Raw genomic sequence first — 10,502 nt, 5'->3', positions numbered from 1 at the left:
GCCGGGCATCTCCCGGCACCTCCGTGCGCGGTCCCTGTGCTGGTCCTCCATCCTGGTCCTCCATCCCGCTGTTCCCATCCTGCTTCCCAATCCTGCTGTCCCATCCTGTTCCCCCACACTGGTCCTCCATCCCTCTGTTCCCACCTTGCTCCCCCATCCTGTTGTTCTTGTCCTGTTCCCCCGTTCCAGTGTCCCCAGCGTGCTGGTCCATCTTGCTTTCTCCATCTTGCTCCCCATCACACTCCCCCATTCCACTGTCCCCATCCTGCTTCCCTCTAATCTGCTCCCCCATCCTCCCTCTCACAACCAGCTCCTCAATCCCACTGCCCCCCAAATTATTCTTCCCATTCTGCTCCCCCATCCCACTGCCCACATCCCAATCCCACCATCCCCGAACACTCCCCCCAACCCCTATAATTCCCCCTATCCTACTTCTCCCCCCCAAACTGCTTCCCCAAATCGCTCCCTCAATCCACTGCCCTCAACCCTCTCCCCAAAACAAGCTTCCCCAGTTTGCTCCCCCCTAATTCCCTCCCCTATTAATGTGCACCTCCAATCCACCTTCCAAACCTCTCCCCCATCCCTGCTGCCTCCCAACCCTCTGTCCCCTCAAGGACCTCAAGGGCCAGTACTGGACGGACGATGACTCCGACGGGGATAATGAGTCCGAGGAGTTCCTCTACGGCGTGCAGGTGGGTGCTGGGTCCCGCCGGTGCCACAGGAGGCTCAGGAGCCTCCAAGCTGAGCCTGATCCCAGGCCTGGGGCTGCCGGAGGCAGTGGGAAGCTCCGGGTGTGACGGTGCTGTGGGCGCTGTGCCGCAGGGGACCTGCGCCGCCGACCTGTACCGGCACCCGCAGCTGGACGCCGACATCGAGGCGGTGAAGGAGATCTACAGCGAGAATGCCGTGGCTGTCAGGTGGGTGCCTCTGCTGCCCCCCGCACGGGGCAGTGCCGTGCCCAGGAACTCGGCTGTGCTACCCCCAGGCTGCCAGCTGTGCTCTCCCTGGGTATGCAGCTGTGCCATGCCCAGGCGTCCTGCTGTGCCGGCTCTGGGACACCTGGCAATAATATTACCAGATCATCTGACCATGGCATCCCCAGGGCACCTGGCTGAAGCATCCCTCAGACATACCCTCCCCAGGACACTGGCCACAATATCCCCTGGGCACTTGGCTGTGCTATCCTTGGGCACCCAGATGTGGCATTTGTGGAGCATCCGACTGTGGCAGCCCCAGGCACTCATCTGTGCCATCTTCAGAGACCCAGCTGTGCCATCCCTGGGCACTCAGATGTGCCGTATTCAAGGCATTCAGCTGTGGCATCACTGGGTCACCTGGCCATGGCATTGCCAGACACCCGGCAGTACCATCCCTGGGGTACCTGGCTGTGCCATCCTCAGGCATCCAGCAGTGCCATCCCCAGCGCACCTGCGCATGCCATTCCCCCGCACTTGACCGTGCCATCTTGGAGCACCCAGTAGTAGCACCCCTGCATAACCAGCTGTGCCGTCCTTGGGACATCTGACTATGGCATTACCAAAGCACCTGGCTGTGACATCTCCGGGTATCCAGCTGTGCCACTGGCAAGGCACTCAACCATGGCACCCCTAGGACACCTGGCCACGCCATCCCCTGAGCGCCTGGCCGTGTTCACACATTCCCAGGTTCACATCCACATTCTGGGCACTTCCCCTGTGCATAGATTGATACATGAGGAGCCACACGTGGCACTGTCACCTTCCTGTGAGCCTGTCCACCGGGGCACGGTGGGCACTGGGCCACTGTTCAGCACTGTGCCAGCCCCCCGTGCCACAGCAACACGTGTCTTCACAGGGAGTATGGGACCATCGATGACGTGGACATCGACCTGCACGTGAACATCAGCTTCCTCGATGTGAGTCCCTGGGGTCCCCCTGGCAGTGCTGGCACACTGGGAGGGTGGGTGCATGTGCCTGGGGCGTCCCCAGATCCCCGTGCCTGGGTGGAGATCCCGTGGCTGTGTCAAAGTGTGTCTCTCCCTTGGCAGGAGGAGGTGGCGACGGCGTGGAAGGTGCTGCGGACGGAGCCCATCGTGCTCCGCCTGCGCTTCTCCCTCTCCCAGTACCTCGATGGCCCCGGTGAGTGGGGACAGGCGGGATGTGGTGTCCCTGTGCCCTCAGGACGGGCACGGTGCTGTACTGACGGCTCATCCTCCTCTCTCCCTGCAGAACCATCCATTGAGGTTTTCCAGCCGTCCAACAAGGAGGGCTTCGGGCTGGGTCTGCAGCTGAAGAAGTAAGAGCTGAAATGTGGTGGGCACCTGAGGGTAATGGGTGGGGTGGCTTACAGGGTCACTTTTCTGCCCCAAAACTGGTGGCCACAAAACCTCGCCACCACCTTCTATCCACCACACAATGGTGTGATGGGCTCACCACCATCTGTGTGTGGGGAGGAGGAGGGGCTGGGGGTGTCATGGACCACCAAGCACCTATGGGTGCTGTTCCCCCTGTTTGCCAGGATCCTGGGCATGTTCACATCCCAGCAATGGAAACATCTCAGCAACGATTTCCTGAAGACCCAGCAGGAGAAGCGGCACAGTTGGTTCAAGACGAGTGGCACCATCAAGAAGTTCCGTGCTGGTCTCAGCATCTTCTCACCCATCCCCAAGTAAGGTTCCAGTGCTGTGCCCATAAGGGACCAGCCCTCCATCCCTTCATCCTGGATGAGGCCTGGCACCGTGCCTCGGTTTCCCCACTTGGATGCTGCTGCTCCCTACCAGATCCCAAGCAGGTGGAGGTTGCTCCCAACAAGTAGCTGATGGGTGAATCCGATGCTGGGTGATGGAGGAGCAGGAAACGTTGACAAACAGGTGCTCAGGGGGATTCTGTCCCTGCAGGTCTCCCAGCTTCCCTGTTATCCAAGATTCAGTGCTGAAGGGCAAACTGGGCATCCCCGAGCCTCGCGTGAACCGCCTGATGAACCGCTCTGTGTCCTGCATGGTGAAGAATCCCAAGGTGGAAGTTTTTGGCTACCCACCCGCCAGCACCCAGGCAGGTGTTGCCCCCTTCAACATCCTGGTGGGTGCCACCCCGCCTTGGGGTTTGCTTTTCTCTTCTTCCCCTTCCCAGGGCCTCCTCTGGGGTCAGACCATTTGTTGTGGGGTGCTGAGACCACCCCCATGGGATGGGGGAGCCCCTGCAGGGTTTCTTGTCCCCAGTCTTGGGTACTTTTGGGGAGCTGGGGCCTGGCTGTGGGGGCTGCTGGGATTTTCCCCCTACTCTGGGTGCTGCATCCCTGCTGTGCCAGGGGATATTGGCATGTTGGGGGTCCTGCTGTGCCAGGGGGTGTTTGGATGTCAGGGGTCCAACTGCACCAAGAGGGGTTTGGCGTGCTGGGGGTCCCACTGTGCCAGGGGGTGTTGGCATGTCAAGGGTCCCACTGCATTGGGGGTGTTGGGGGTCCTGCTGTGTTGGGAGGGCATTGGCATGTTGGGGTCTTGCTGTGCTGGAGCACATTGCGATGTCAGGGGTCCTGCTGTGACAGAGTTTTGGTATGCTGGGGTCCTGCTGTGCTGGGGGAGTTGTGGGCTGCCCATGCCATGCAGAGCTGGGGATGTGTGTGGGAAAGGGGATAACACAGCTGCAGGGATAACATGCCCCGTCACAGGTGGGTGGCCACTGCAAGAACATCCCCACGCTGGAGTACGGCTTCCTCGTCCAGGTGAGGGTCTGCATCCTGCTCATCCTCAGCCTGCTGCCCAGAGCATCCTTCCCTACTGTCCCACTTCCCATTTATCCACCTCCTACTATCTTGAGCGTTCTCCCCACTACCCGTTTCCTGCTCATCCTTATCCCGATGCCCAGAGTATCCTCGCTGTTCCACATCCCACTCAGGCCTGTCCCATTGCCCAGAACATCTTCCCCGGTGCCCCACATCCCACTTATCCACACTTCACTGCCTGTATCATCCTCCCCTCAGACCAGAGTTCCACTCATCCCCATCCCACTGCCTGGAGCATCTTCCCCAGGCTCCCTGTCTGCGGCAGTACCGGACTCTCTCCATCCTGCCCCTCAGATCATGAAGTACGCGGAGCAGCGGATCCCAACGCTCAATGAGTACTGCGTGGTGTGTGACGAGCAGCACGTCTTCCAGAACGGCTCCATGCTGAAGGTGGGGTGGCAGGGCCAGGTCAGGTGTGGGCTGTGCCCCTGTGTCACCATCCCTGACACTCACCACTCTCCTGTCCCTTCCACAGCCAGCTGTGTGCACCCGGGAGCTCTGCGTCTTCTCCTTCTACACCTTGGGCGTTATGTCCGGCGCGGCCGAGGAGGTGGCCACTGGTGCTGAGGTAGGGCTGGGCATGGTGGTTACCCTGCCCCTCCCCAGCCCCATGGGGGGTTGCCCCTTCAGTCCCTGCTCTGCCCCAAGGTGGTAGACTTGCTGGTGGCCATGTGCCGCGCTGCCCTCGAGTCTCCTCGCAAGAGCATCATCTTCGAGCCTTACCCCTCTGTGGTGGACCCCAATGACCCCAAAACTCTGGCCTTCAACCCCAAGGTAAGCACTGGGGGAAATCACACGAGGAAGTGATGGGGAGCCCCAAAGACCCCTCTGATGGCCGTCCCTCTTCTGCCCCATGTGTAGAAGAAGAACTACGAGCGGCTGCAGAAGGCTCTGGACAGTGTGATGTCCATCCGGGAGATGACCCAGGTACGTGGCATGGCCCCACGGCCCCATGTGACCTCCCTGGTGTGGGATCCAAGCTGGGAGTTGCATTTTGGGGCTGATCTCCATCTGCTCATGGCTGGGAGGGTGCTGGGAGGACCCACCTGCACCCCCTCTTGTCTCTACCAGGGGTCCTACCTGGAGATCAAGAAGCAGATGGACAAGCTGGACCCCCTGGCACATCCCCTCCTGCAATGGTAAGGCCAAGGGTGCTGCAGCCCTCTCCCGTTGCCCCTTGTCCCTCTCACTGCCCCACATGGGCACTCCCAGGACATGGGAATGGAGTGGGAGGGCAGCCAGGTATCCGTGGCACAACACTCTCATCTCTTTTCTCCTGGGGGGTCATGAGCATCTAATGATCTTGGGACAGATTGGGACCACCTTTTCTGACCCTCCTCCTTTTCCCCCTCCTCAAGGATAATCTCCAGCAACAGATCCCATATTGTCAAACTGCCTCTCAGCAGGGTAAGGTGCCAGGCCGGGCTCCAGGTGGGGTGCGGAAAGGCGAGTATGGAATATGGGAAGTGGGGTGGAGAGATCCAGGAGATGAGATGCAGGACATGGGCTCTGGGCTGCAGGATGCAGGATGAGGCATGTAAGGATGTGGGATGGGCAGTGGAAGGGTCTGGGATATAGGATGGTTCCATCTGGGTGGGGTTCTAGCCTGGGAGATACAGGAGTCAGGACACGGGGTACAGGAAGGGGGATGTTGGACATGGGCTGTGGGATGGGGACAAGACAGGGATGCCAAGGACCCATCTGGCAAACTTGGAGTCACCAAAGCCAGGCTGGGCTGGACCCAGGGCTGGGTGGCCGTGCATGATCTCTGTCTGTCTGTCCTCTCTCCTGCTGGCAATGCCGTTGCTCTTCCTGTTCCCCTGGTAGCAGCTGAAGTTCATGCACACCTCCCACCAGTTCCTCCTGCTCAGCAGCCCCCCGGCCAAGGAAGCCCGGTTCCGCACGGCCAAGAAACTCTATGGCAGCACTTTTGCTTTCCAGTGAGTTGCCAAGGTGGGGGGATAGTGGGAGGCCCCAGGGTGGGTGCCGTGGGGCTGATGGACGAGCGGCTGATGTGGGGCTGGCTCTTTCCAGTGGCTCTCACATTGAGAACTGGCATTCCATCCTCCGCAATGGGCTGGTCAACGCCTCCTACACCAAACTGCAGGTATCGCTCTGCCCCCTGCACCCAGTACACCCCAGGGCAGCAGGTGGGCAGGGAGGGGACAGGAAGGCAGGGAGGGGGCAGACATTGGGAACTGACAGGCTTCCTCCGCTACTGCTGTGCCCGAGCTGTCAGGGTGATCCCACCACGCTCACCCTGGTATTTTCCCACAAGCTGCATGGAGCAGCCTATGGCAAGGGCATCTATCTGAGCCCCATCTCCAGTATTTCCTTTGGATACTCAGGTAAGAGGCTGCCTGCGCTGCCCGGTGCTGCCTGTGCTCCCGTTCCCACTCCCTGCATGGGCAAGGGGAGGTTTGGCATCGTGCTGGCTGGAGAAGCTGCACAGGAGTGGCAGCATCCCATATCCATCCCATCACACCGGCCTCTTCCCAGCCAAGTTGGGGCTTTCCTACACGCCAAAGAATCAAACCTCCGTTTTCTAGGCTTCAGAAGCTGCCGCGCACACTTCTGGGGGGTTCCTAGGGCTCAGCTGCAGGGTGGGAGCGCTGAGGGTGGCAATCCCTGTCTGTGGCATGTGTCCCCACATCACCCCAGGGTGTTCCCTGAGAGACTGATGACAGCCCCTGCCTGGCTTCTTCCACAGGAATGGGGAAAGGGCAGCACCGGATGCCGTCGAAGGATGAGCTGGTGCAGCGGTACAACCGGATGAACACGATCCCCCAGGTGATGGGCCAGGGGACACCGGGGCAGGATGGGAATGGGGATATGGCACCCGTGGGTGCTGGGAACAGAGTGGTAACACCGGCTGCTCTTCTCACAGACCCGCTCCATCCAGTCCCGCTTCCTCCAGAGCCGCAACCTGAACTGCATCGCGCTTTGTGAAGGTGTGGGGATGTGGGGGGATAATAGGGAGGGACAGGCAGCACCCATGGGGTCACCGGGTGGGTGGAGGGATGGCGGCTCCCCACAATGGGCTGTGCCCAGGCAGGCCCTCTGTCCCGCATCCAACGGCACCTTGCCCCAGCAGTGATCACCTCCAAGGATCTGCAGAAACACGGCAACATCTGGGTCTGCCCTGTCTCAGACCACGTCTGCACACGCTTCTTCTTTGTGTGAGTCCAGCTGCGCCCACCCTGCCGCACCTGTGGGACCCCCACAGGGCCCCCCTCACCCCCTTCTCCTCTTCCAGGTATGAAGATGGCCAAGTGGGAGATGCCAATATCAATACTCAGGACCCCAAAATCCAGAAGGAGATCATGCGTGTGATCGGGACTCAGGTGTACACGAACTGAGTGACGGTGGGACCCGGGGACCCCCGGGGCACCGAGTGAGCCCCCGGGCAAGGCTGGGCGGGGGCCGAGCGGGTTTTGAGCCCCCCCAGGCAGGGCAGAGCCGGGGCAACACCGGAGGCTCCACCTGTACATAGGCGTTGGGCACCCTGTGAGCACCAGGCGGGTTCAGCGGTCCCTTATCCCTTCCCTGTCCCCTTCCCACTGTCCCCGACCCTGTGGCAGCGTGGAGAAGGAGCCGTGGGTCCGGCATGGCTGGAGGCCGCCCCTCTTGGCGTTGGCAGTGATGATGTTTTTATCTATGAGAAACAGAAGCAAAAAAAAAAAAAAAACAAAAACAAACTAACAACCAAAACAAACCCAAAAACATAGGAAAAAAAAGAGAAAAGGAATCGGTGTTTGTGGCTTTAACTGGGATTAAAGTGTGGGGCATGGGAAGGGGAAGCTGGGGAAAGGATGGGGGCACAGAGGGGGAGTGGGATTGTGAGGAAAGGTGCACAGGAAAGAAAGGGGATGATGGGATGGGATGGGATGGGATGGGATGGGATGGGATGGGATGGGATGGGATGGGATGGGATGGGATGGGATGGGATGGGATGGGATGGGATGGGGTCATGGGGAAGGAGTGGGATTCAGGGAAAGGGGTGGAAGTGTTAGGGAGGAATAGGGGCACAGGGCAGGGATGGGGACACTGGGTAGGGATAGGATCATGAGAAAAGGATAGGATTATGGAGAAGGGGCAGGAAACAAGGGATGGTACCTTGGGGAAGGGATGGGATTGAGAGGAAAGGGAGATCATGCAGAAAGGAAAGATTCATGGGGAAGGGATGGGATTGAGGGGAAGGGATGGGATGGTGGGGAAGTGTCATAGAGAGTTGATGCAGCTTTGGGATAAGGCTGGGAGGGAACCACTGCCCCCATCACACTACGGTAAAGGGATGGATGTTCCACTGTGGAGATGCAACACAATGGAGAAGGGATTGTGCCTCAGCAATGGGGACTTGGGACCCCACAGAGCAGCCCCCCCAGGCACTGGTGCTGCAGCAGAGACTCAAATGAGAAAACCTCCCAGGGAAAGCATTTTATTTCAGCCCAAGCCAGTCCCAGTAACTTCATGGACACAGAGGCGGTGCCAGCACAGCTGCATCCTGTTCCACCCAAACCTGGATGGAAACCCAGCAGAGATGGCCCAGAGGCTGCCAGGGCTCAGGGCAGGCAGAGGGGACTGGGCACTGCTGGTCCCCACGGTCCAGGGGCTCTCCAGGTCAGTCACAACAGTGCAAGGCCACGATTTCAGCCAGGATTTATGATGGAATTTAAGAATTCACATAAGAATTTTCTTGATTTTGGTACAATCACCACCCAAGTCCTGACACATTCATTACACCAATGGGTGGACTCAGTGTCTTCTGTCATGTCCCTGTCTTCTGTCCTGCCTGGATCCCAGCATCTGTCCCCCCCACTTGTCCCACCCTGGCCGCTCCATGTACCGAGGGCCACCCAAACCTGGGCTGGTGGCCAATCCCTCACCCCTGGCCCTGCCACCCACCCCCTGGGGAAGTTTTGCTTAAAATTGTGGGGTTTGGGGTTTTCTTCTCAAATAAAAAATAAGTCACTTTCCCGGGACCATGGCAGTCACTTGGCTGTACCCACAGTTGCAAAGGGTCATCCCCTGGGGCCATCACCACATCCCCCTGAATCTCCTCTGTCGCTTGGAAAGATCAGAGAAACCACAGGGCTGTGTCCTGTCCTGATTCCCTCTGCAGCCAGAGTGAATTGCTCCAAAAAAATAGCAATTCTTATGAAAAAGCAAATAAAAAACGAGGCCTATGGTCCTCTCCCAGCTTCACCACATCTTGGTGGATGCCCCAGCCCAGCCATAATAGGGGCCCCAGGTTCGTGTTTGGGTGATGAACAGGCAACGATTGCTACAAAGAATCAACGAAGGTGACGATTTTGACAAAATAAGTTTATTTCGCTTCACTTCATTTTGGCCGAAACCTCACATTTTTCTTTTTTTTTTTTAAGTTGTTTTTGGCTGAAAAAAAAAAAAACCCAACCCAAAAATCCCCCCAAACCAACCCAAAATGCAAAGAACCACATCACTATGCCCTCTGCCAGAGGCGACCGAGGGGCTCCAACTCCCCCTGGGCCATGGAGCTGGGGGGAGCCACGGCAGCTCCCCCAAAATCCCCTCTGCATCCCCCCAATCCCCAGCCACGAACTGGCCCCCAAAACCAAGCCCTTGAACCCCCCAAATCCGAGCCCTGTAGGAAACGCTCGTGGCTCCGAATGCCCGAGGGTTTTACTCAACCTTCTTAATTTTTGTTGGATTTTCTCCTCCTTTCCTGATGTTTTTTTGTGTGTTTTGTTTTGTTTTTTTTTTTAAATTAATTTATTTATAGATATATTTTAAAAAAGCAATAGTCCTTTGGTCCCTAAACTCTAAGGAATGATATGACTCTGAAACAAGTAATCCTATGTCCCTGTGCCAGTGACAAGCAGGGGAAGCGCGTGTCCCGCCACCCTGCTCCATGGGATATATATATATATATACTTATTTATATATATCTTCTGTAAGTCCAACATACTTTGATCCTTCTTTTTTTTTTTTTTTTTTTTTTTTCCCCCAATGCAGGGAAAAAGGAAAATCTTGCCGTTTTTCTTTATTTTCCAAACAAACATCTTCCAGGTGAAGTGCCCGAGGCTGGTCCCGTCCCACCGGCTTTGGTTTAAGAATCCATTTGGAGCCTCTTTTCCTCATTTCTCCTTGGAAATCGGTAGCAGCAAATGAGTGCTTAAAAAAAAAAACAAAAAAAAAAAAAAAAACAAAAAAAAAAGCCAACCAAACACTAATCATGGTCTGGCTGCCCGGAGCCATCAGCCTTGCTCCCATGAGGGATCCAGTGAGTCCCGGCGAGCGGCCGGCAACGAATCGCAGCCCTGGCACCGCATCGCTCCCCTCCTTCCTTGTCTTCCTCTCATTCCCGTTAAACAACAAACAAGACCAGTTTGGGAAAAATTCAAAAAGGAAAAGCTACAACCAAAACACTCTCTTCTTCGCCATTTTCTCCTTCACCTCCTCCTCTTCCTCCTCCAGGATGTGTTGCAAAGAAAGAGAGTTACGGGTTTGGATACTGCACTTGGGGAAGGGGAAAGTCGTCAGACACTGCAGGACGTCCGACCTGGAACAGAAGGAAAAGGTCGTCAGCCCGCTTCTGGGGGATGGAGGGAGGGAAGGACAGAGGGAGACACCCAGGTCCATCGGGTGGGTTGTGCCAGGCAGAGATCCCTGCACACACTTGGGGCTGTAACATTAACGCGGGACGCTCCACGACCACCGTGGCCCCCGGGGCCAGGCCCCCTCACCTCTCCGCAGGCTGGGCT

The 10,502-nt window shown here is 57.6% G+C and overlaps 1 protein-coding gene across 1 annotated transcript; it reads left to right on the top strand.

Annotated features, from left to right (window-relative positions):
* The first annotated feature begins 542 nt into the window (after positions 1–542).
* On the top strand, positions 543–7,551 carry PARP6 (poly(ADP-ribose) polymerase family member 6). The gene is made up of 21 exons (XM_062501590.1): positions 543–692; positions 823–917; positions 1,834–1,894; positions 2,027–2,117; positions 2,208–2,274; positions 2,497–2,646; positions 2,876–3,056; positions 3,646–3,699; positions 4,054–4,149; positions 4,235–4,327; positions 4,408–4,533; positions 4,621–4,686; positions 4,831–4,898; positions 5,118–5,166; positions 5,587–5,699; positions 5,794–5,866; positions 6,038–6,107; positions 6,470–6,549; positions 6,647–6,710; positions 6,854–6,938; positions 7,016–7,551. Exons 1-21 carry the CDS (start codon positions 543–545, stop codon positions 7,116–7,118), a joined length of 1,935 nt encoding a protein of 644 aa, XP_062357574.1. The 3' UTR covers positions 7,119–7,551.
* The last annotated feature ends 2,951 nt before the right edge of the window (positions 7,552–10,502 follow it).

This window comes from Cinclus cinclus, chromosome 13, assembly GCF_963662255.1.
Source record: "Cinclus cinclus chromosome 13, bCinCin1.1, whole genome shotgun sequence".
NCBI lineage: Eukaryota > Metazoa > Chordata > Aves > Passeriformes > Cinclidae > Cinclus > Cinclus cinclus.
This window is presented reverse-complemented; position numbering and strand designations above follow the sequence as displayed.